Here is an 8,958-nt window from a genome sequence, read left to right as displayed (position 1 = left end):
AGAATGAAAAATCTCTATTGCAGAATCCAACACAACCTCGACTTGTTTGTCTCTGGTCTCATCTACTACTATTAACTGACCCCCTTGCTCTTGCCATACTTGCCTTCCTGAATCTTCACAAACACGTCAAATACAGTCTACGTCAGGGCCTTGATAATTCACTTGCTGTAAATGTCCAGGTTTCATGTTGTATCAATTAAATCAGCATGGTTATGGTAGGATTAACGCATCAGCAGTTTTTATAATAAAAAGCCCCAGGAATTTCCAGTCTACAGTGAATTTTTGAAACCACCAACTTTAAGTATAATCAATAGCTTTACTTTATTGTTGAGGAATCTGAGAATCTGAAAAATTGAAAATGTATTTGAAATTTCCCAGTTAGTAAATATCAGAGCTGGGATTCAAATCTGTATATCTCATTCCCATCTGCTGTATTTCCTGTATAAAATAGATTCCTCTGTGTGTGAGCACTAGAATAAGAGAAATCATCTTTCAAGTTTCTTTATGCATGTGTGCTAAGGCCTTTTAGTGGTGTCCAATTCTAATAGTGTTGCCACCCTATGGACTGTAGCCCGCCAGGCTCCTCTGCCCATGGGATTCTCCAAGCAGGAATACTGGAGTGGGTTGCCATGCCCTCCACAGGTGATCTTCCAGAGACTGTACCATTGTCTTTTACATCTCCTTCACTATCAGGCAGATAGATTCTTTATCACTAGAGCCACCTGGGAAACCCCAAGTCTCTTCATACTTACTCTCAAATCACTTTCCAAAAATCTTGCACAAATTTAAACACCAACTTGCGTGAAATTCACAGACAAAATTGGGAATAGCATTTTGCAGTGAATACATATTTATAGTTCAATACCAATGAGTCAGATGCTAGGTCTGGGGTATGAGAGGGAGGAGAGTGGTGACAGGATAACTAAGATGTTTACAGTGATGTGAGATCTGCCCAGTGAGTACACTTGGAATAAATCTGAGTCCACCGTGTCTCTTCTTCCCTGGAAAGCTATATTCCCATAGCTCAGAATGATTCTAGTCCTAGATAATCTTAGATGATGGTCCTATTCTGGGAGGAAATGCCATTGTTTCCTGTCACATATTTCCCAAGTACACACTTTACATGTTGCCTTAATTTATAGGAATTTTTCTTGACCCAATCAACCTAACATTCAATTTTTCATTTCCACTCCAGGATACCTAGCTGAACCAAATGAAAGTTTGATGGAGAACACCGAAGAATATTTCAGAAGACAAATATGTAACTTCCTTAGAGCATTGTTAGAAAAACATGTATGTTACACTGGACTGTAACTAACAGTACCTTTGAGTATATATAGCTTATCATCTGGTACAATTAGATGAAGGAAAAAAGAACAAAAGTTACCCAAATAGAGTCACAAAATGTTAAGAGAATAAAGACTTAAACTCAAGCTAGAGGAATTCAGATCAAACACAGTGATTATTTTCTTGAGAACAGGAGAACCAAAGGAAGTTGTGCAAAATCCAACTCCAGATAGATCTCTCCCCAGTCTATTTTTATTCCATAATGCCTGCTTTCTCTTTGAATTTCCCTTCTCATTTGACACAATTTGGCAAAATACATTTTTTTTTCAAGGGCTGAGCAGGTATTAACTTACTGTGAGACAGTGATGATCCCTCCTGACTTAAAAAAATGTTCAGCATTTACAAGAAGACTCTGATGTGACTCTGTGTTTCCCCAGAGATCTTCTTTGCAAATTCACTTTTACTTTTAGCAGCTGGGAGCACTGGTGCTCTAAGCCACATCACAGCCCCTTTGGGTCTAAAAAGTCTTCGGAGGGGAGAGATAAATGAGACCAAATCTCAGATCCTGGAAATATACTATTTGTGCTGAATCAAGATTTCTCTAGTGCAGCTGACCATCAATACTGGGAGTAAATGTTTAATGAACAAGAAGGATAGAAAAATGTTGAAGACTCTGTAAAGCCAAGAGCAGAGGTAGGGAGGAGATACAGAGGGATAACAATCCTACAAATATACTGATGTCCTTGTCTACTCCAGAAGTCATCTCAGATTGGCACCTGACTCTACTACAGCAGGTACAGTTTCTTGAATCTTTCAAGTATTAAGGTAGCCTTATGGCATGCCAAAATGAACCATCAGTAAATCTTTCTTTTATTTGTATCTCAATTGTTTTGATGCAGTTAGAGATTTTAGTCCCTTACTATTTTACTTATGGGTTCAAGATAAGTCAATCAAAGCTCTAGGAGTAGCTTTTTTTAAAGCAATAATGAGGTAAGAATGTCTCATTCTGCATCTTGTTCTCCCTCATATCCGTCAGGCCAGCCAGGCAGGAGTCAATATACATACATTTGTTAGAAAGCAACCTTGTACTTTAGTACCTAGGACCCTATAGTGCCCTCAGAAAACCTAGGGAATTAGCAAACTTATTAGATTTCCAATATCCTCCATGCCTGAGGATTCCATCCTCCAAATCTAATTCTCTTAATTCTGTCCTACAATTTCTCACACAGAAAGTTTCAAAGCCCAAAAAGCTAGGAATAACTATTGCATTACCCTAGGTTCTGTTTGTCCTGTCCATGGCAAAATCAGATCTCTGTCTTACTGAATTGTCTAAGAGAAATTCTTCCTTTAACAGAAACGATATGCACTCCTTCATCTTTACTTTTTTTGGTAGCAGCACAAAACACAGCCCCTTTATTTTAAAAGACTCATGTATCAAAATTGTCTCTTGGTTCCAAGGGAGATTAATGAGGGGACCTCAATGATATTGCCATATTGACGGGCTCACGAGGAGCCATCCATCCCGTATCTTGAGAGTCCACCTAACCTAACTAACTGGGGACTAGTTTTGGTTACCTCTGAAAACTGGTCTTGATTTAAAAGAGGATGAAACCACAGTGCCTTCAACCATGGCTTATAAGCTCAAGAAAGACCAATCTGTCTTTCAACTTGAGGGACTAAATAAAGCTTCCTCTTCTGAAAGGCAAATCTATAGTTAGACTAACTGACTCAGACATTTGCAAATGCACGAGAACTAGCAGTGAGTATTGTAACAAACGTTTCTTAAAATATAGGACTGCAGTATGTGCTTTATAGGATTTTCTCAATTAATTATTTGAAAAAACCCTAAAACAGTATTATCTGAAACTTATATTGGAAAACTGAAGACTGAGGCATAAAATATTTGCTGAGGATAATCCAGTTAGCAAGTAACAGCAATCAGATCAGAGTTTGAACCTGGCAGTCTAAATCTAATCTCTTATTTTCCAGATTGGACCACATAAAGAGAGTGACAATCCTGGGAACTGAGTTGTGCAAGAGATGCTTGAAGCATTTGAGGAAAATTCAGATTTGGAGACTAAATTTAATTTCCTCAGAGGCGCTTTCTCTAAGTAGGAACTGGCTTATGTATCTTTTCTTCATAGCATACATAACATGGAAACCACTTTCAAAGGTGTGGTGTAAGTATAAGAAAATTATAAGTGCTTATGAAGTTATTGGGTTAGTGATAGCAGACACTGTCACAACCCTTGGACCAGAGGAACAAGAGGAGAAATATGGCTAAAAGAGAAAACCAGAGCCAAAAAGGCTGCTGGCAGAGAGATGTGTCCAGCTTGCAGTAACCTTGCTGGGAGAGAGCTGAAGGAATAAATCCCTGACCTCCCTCCAGTCTCCAGATGGTTTTTCCCACTGTCACATCAAACCAGAAATGAGAGGGCAAGGACTCTGTCATTGCAGCCCAGTGTCCCAGGGACCAGAACAAGATAGAAAGTGGCAGAGAATTGACCAAAGGAGAAAAATACAAGATATTCCTCACAGCATGCACTAAGAAAGGTTATATTTGCATGATATTGATAGTTGATGATTTTCACACATTAGAATATTAAGCAGAAATGGAGAAGTTTCACTGTAAGATGAAAATCTTAGAAGTGGGCATATTAGTTACAAAGCTATTTTAATTACTCAGGAAAGAAATGAGGAAGGCATGATGTGGAGTAGAACTGGTAGAAATGGAAGAAAGGTATGAAATTAAAGATTTGCAGGAGAAATAGATTGTTTCTAGGATGAATTTATTTCACCTTATAATAGCTTTCGGGGAGGTAAAGCCTGATTCTCTGCATCAGTATGGTTTCTGCATCTGTCCCCAATGACACTAGCTTCCATCCTTCCACATTTATTCTGCTTGGAATCCCTGGGATGAGAGACCAGCACATTTGGGCTGCCATCCCCTTCTGCTCCATGTATATCCTTGCTCTGGTTGGCAATGGAACTATCCTCTACATCATTGTGAAGGAGAGAACTCTGCACGAGCCAATGTACCTCTTCCTGTGCCTGCTGTCTATCACTGACCTGGTACTTTGTTCAACCACTTTGCCCAAAATGCTAACACTCTTCTGGCTTAAGTCCCACAGAATATCCTACCAAGGCTGCCTCACCCAGATGTTTTTTGTGCATACAATCTTTGCCACAGAATCAGCTGTTCTGCTGGCCATGGCTTTTGACCGCTACGTGGCTATCTGCCGTCCACTTCATTATGCATCCATCCTCAACGCCATGGTGATTGGGAAGATTGGTCTGGCATGTGTGGTCCGTGCCCTTCTCTTTGTTTTCCCCTTTGTCATCCTCATAGAACGCCTACCTTTCTGTGGACATCACATCATCCCTCACACCTACTGTGAACATATGGGCATTGCCAAACTGGCCTGCGCCAGCATCAGGCCCAACACTATTTATGGTCTCGCTGTGGCGCTTTCAGTCACTGGCATGGACGTGGTCCTCATCGCCACTTCCTATGGCCTGATCCTGCGGGCTGTGTTGCGCCTGCCCTCAAAGGATGCCCAGTTCCGAGCGTTTAGCACTTGTGGAGCTCATATGTGTGTGATTCTTGTATTCTATGTACCTGCCTTTTTTTCCTTTTTCACCCACCGTTTTGGCCAGCAAGTACCTCCTCACGCACATATTGTACTTGCAAACCTCTATCTCCTTGTGCCCCCTGTTCTCAACCCCTTGGTCTACGGCATTAACACCAAACAGATCCGCCTGAGAATATTTGACTTTTTTATGAGGAGAAGATAGTTAACTCTCTCCGTAACCCGAGGAAGAACTGGTGAAGCTGTAATTAATTTTCTACTTTCTCAAACATCTCTTATCCTTATACTAGAAGTTGCTGTTTCTGCCAATCCTGGCAAGCCAGTTGTTGTTCAGTCACTAGGTTGTGTCTGACTATGATAGCATGAACTGCAGCACACCAGGCTTCCCTGTCTGTCCTTCACTATCTCCTGGAGTTTTCTCAAACTCATGTCCTTTGAATCGATGATGTCATACAACCATCTCATTCTTTTTTGTTTCCTTCTCCTCCTGCCCTCAATCTTTCCCAGCATCAGGGCCTTTTCCAATGAATTGGCTGTTGGCATCATGTGGCCAAAGTATTGGAGCTTCAGCTTCAGCAACAATCCTTCCAATGAACATTCAGGACTGATTTCCTTTAGGGCTGACTGGTTTGATCTTTTTGCAGTCCAAGGGACTGGAGTTTTCTCCAGCACCACAATGAGAAAGGATCAGTTCTTCAGTGGTCAGCCTTCTTTATGGTCCAACTCTTATATCCATTCATGACTATAGGAAAACCCATAGCTTTGACTATCAGAAAAGTGATATCTCTGATTTTTAATATAATGTCTAACTTTGTTATAGATTTTCTTCCAAGGAGCAAGCATCTGTTAATTTTGTGGCTATAGTCACCTTCTGCAGTGATTTTAGAGCCCAAGAAAATAAAACCTGCCACTGTTTTCACTTTTTCCCAACCCATTTGCCAATGAAGTGATGGGACCAGATGCTATGATCTTAGTATTTTGACTGTTGAGTTTTAAGCCAATTTTTCCACTCTCCTCTTTCACCTTCATCAGGAGGCTCTTTAGTTCCTGTGTTTTTTCTACCATTAAGGTAGTGTCATCTGCATATCTGAAGTCATTGATATTTCTCCCAGCAATCTTGATTCTAGCTTGTGATTCATCCAGCCAGGCATTCACATGATGCACTCTGTATATAAGTTAAATAAGCAGGCTGGCAATATACAGCCTTGACATACTCAGTTCCATGCCCAGTTCCAACAGTTGTTTCTTGCTCTGCGACAGTTTTTCCAGGAGCCAGGTAAGGTGGTCTGTTATTCCCATCTCTTAAAGAATTTTCCACCATTTGTTGTGATCCACATAGTCACAGCAAGTCAGTACCATGTATTATCTGAGAGGTTTTGAAGAACAACTCATTTATACCTGCTAAATATATAGAAAATTATTTCCCTAGAATGTTATTATATGGCCTGTTCATGGGCCAATAGTTCTTGAATCTTCTTAGGAAAAGGTCAGGAAGCAATATAGTAACTTTGAATTGGTAGTGAGAACCATGGGAAGTTATTCTTTCTACATAAGAAATCCTATGTGCTGGAAGTAGATAAAAAGTGGTCAAAAAAGAACTATTGACTTATAGTCAGCCCCAAGGAACTGAGAATAACACACACACACACACACACACACACACACACACACTGATTAACTGATTGTTTACACTTTCTTTGATCAAGAGTGTTTGTCAGTCCTAGGTCAGAGATGGCTGTCAGAGGGCAGGATCTTTTGGATCTGGAATTAGGTTTGAAAGAGATGAAGATGACTGCTGGGTGCTTTATTGTGAGAAGTCTGGAAGCACATATATCAGTGGGAAAGCCACAGCACAGGTTTCTCAACAAATTACTTCAAGTGACACTTTGTTGCTAATATATTTACTTTATGACCAATGACCTTTGCATTTTCCCGATATTGTCAGAGCGATTAAGTTTTACATGCCAATTATTTTGTGGGTCATTATGGACACATCCTGATATTTTCTTTATCTCATATAACCAACAACACATTGTGTATCTTAGAAACTCCAGGACATAGAGTTTTCGGCTTATGTTATCCAAATTGACATAATAGAACAATGAAAAGAAATAGAGCCTTATGATCATAAAGGAAGAAAGACAAATATCACTACTAACGAATGACAGGATTTTTCTACAGAGAAAACCCCTAAGCCTCTAGGGATGGATTTTTAAAACTAATGATGTTTCAAAAAATTTGCTGAGCTCAAAGTAAATAAATAAAATCACAAACTAAAACATTTTTATGTAAAGCCACTATTAGGAATGCATATTTTTAAATTTATAGCAGTAGCAACAAAATCTGTGGTATTTAACAGAAATGTGCCTGGTCTCTATATTAAACAATTAAGAAAGTAATTGAGATATATTTGAAAAAATAAAAATATACAGATCACCCTGTGGAAAGCCAGGTCCTGTAACTGATTCTCCTGACTCCAAGACTTGAGCTTCAGAGGTTTGTCCCAGACACATTCCAGAGAATTTTGTACCAGAACTCGGATGCACCGTCTAGCTGACTTCTGATAAATGCCTGAACGCTGTTTCGGAAGAGGCCCTTCTCCCGTCAGCTACCCCGTCTCTCATCAATTAGAAGAGTTGGATGTGCAGGGAGGCAGGAGCCCAGGGACATGAGTGCTTGGTTTCTACAGACCCTTCTTGCCATATGGGACTCACAGTGTGCCCCCGGCCCCACCCAGCCTGTCCCCTTCTCCTACAGCTTTAAAACCTTACTACTTTTTATTTAAAGAGGAACTGGGTTGGAGCAAGTGGCTTCCCCTGCCCTGAACACCTTGCATTCCCTGAGAGGGACACAGGAGGCACAGAGGGTAGGGGAGTGATGCATGAACACCTTCTCCCCGGGCTTGGGGACGTCTTCCCGGCAACATGGCAACAGGCCGAATGTGCAAACCAAGCCGAATGCCTGCCAGGCAGCCAGAGGTCTGGGTGAAGGCTGATTCCCTTGCTCAGCTCAGGGGCGCCTGTCCTAGGCCAGCCTGCCATCCCTGGAGCAGGGGAACACCTCCCAGGGTCCATTCCTGGTTCAGGGTGCCCAGGCATGTGGCGGGAGGCTCACCTTGAAGAGTCCTTGTCCCAAGCGCTGAGACTCTGAGGGCTGGAGGGTAGCTGAGCAGCCGTGCATTGTAGGAGGCAGGGCCGCCATGGATCCCAACGGCCAGGAATCGGCGTGGGAATCTCTGTCTGCTGGGTGCACTCGGGGTCTCAGCCTCCCTGGACTTCTCAGACGGCCCTCCTCCTCCCAAAGCTATTGATGGAGCTTCCTTGGGATTGTTTGCCAAACCCCACGTTAGACTCCAAGGGTCCAAGACCATTTCCATCTGAACAGGTTTTCCTTTTCTGTAGGAACTCGTGGTTTTGTTGTTTTTTCCCATCCAGCACCACACCATGCTTCCAAAGGCCACCTTTCGCCTTTCCCCATCACTACACTGAAGTAGTACAGCCCTACAGTTCCCAGTCTTGCCTCGCTTGCTTGCATAAAACGTCGTATGTATTTTGTAAGACATAGATTCTATATTGTAATGATGCCCTATACAAAAAGAAGAAAAAAATTAACGAAACTGTAAATTTTATTGTTTTAATGTGTATGCATGTTTAGTGAAGTTTACATTTTGAAATACAATTTATGATTCATTATCTTAAAAATTAAAAAGAATATATATTATGAAATTCATGGATATGAAAAATGGTAAAATAGGAAAAAATAGAAATAATGAAAGATATTATTTTAATGAAAGATAATGAAATGTAAGGCATATCTTTCTAATAATGAAAGATAAGGCATGCACTTATCAGAAGAAATATAGACAAAATTTTTTTTATAAAATCAACCTCAACCATATCAGTACTAAGAAAAAGGCAATGAAAACCACTTTTACACTCCTTAAATTGGCATATACTTAGAATAAAAATCAGAAAATACTAAAAATTAGTGAGGATATAGAGAAATAGCAATAATTATGCATTACTAATGGGATATTAAATGTGCATCCACTGGTTTCAAGATCAACTGAAAATATTTAGCA

The 8,958-nt window shown here is 40.6% G+C and overlaps 1 protein-coding gene across 1 annotated transcript; it reads left to right on the top strand.

Annotated features, from left to right (window-relative positions):
* The first annotated feature begins 4,131 nt into the window (after positions 1 to 4,131).
* LOC138420605 (olfactory receptor 52D1-like) lies at positions 4,132 to 5,082 on the top strand. Its single transcript, XM_069553914.1, has one exon. It carries the CDS (start codon positions 4,132 to 4,134, stop codon positions 5,080 to 5,082), a length of 951 nt encoding a protein of 316 aa, XP_069410015.1.
* The last annotated feature ends 3,876 nt before the right edge of the window (positions 5,083 to 8,958 follow it).

This window comes from Ovis canadensis, chromosome 15 (assembly GCF_042477335.2).
Source record: "Ovis canadensis isolate MfBH-ARS-UI-01 breed Bighorn chromosome 15, ARS-UI_OviCan_v2, whole genome shotgun sequence".
NCBI classification, from domain to species: Eukaryota; Metazoa; Chordata; class Mammalia; order Artiodactyla; family Bovidae; genus Ovis; species Ovis canadensis.
The sequence above is the reverse complement of the archived record's forward strand: the minus strand, read 5'-3'. Positions and strand labels throughout refer to the sequence as shown.

Coding starts and splice junctions, on each gene's coding strand:
- LOC138420605 (XM_069553914.1), top strand. CDS start 4,132: ATGGTTTCTGCATCTGTCCCCAATGACACTAGCTTCCATCCTTCCACA.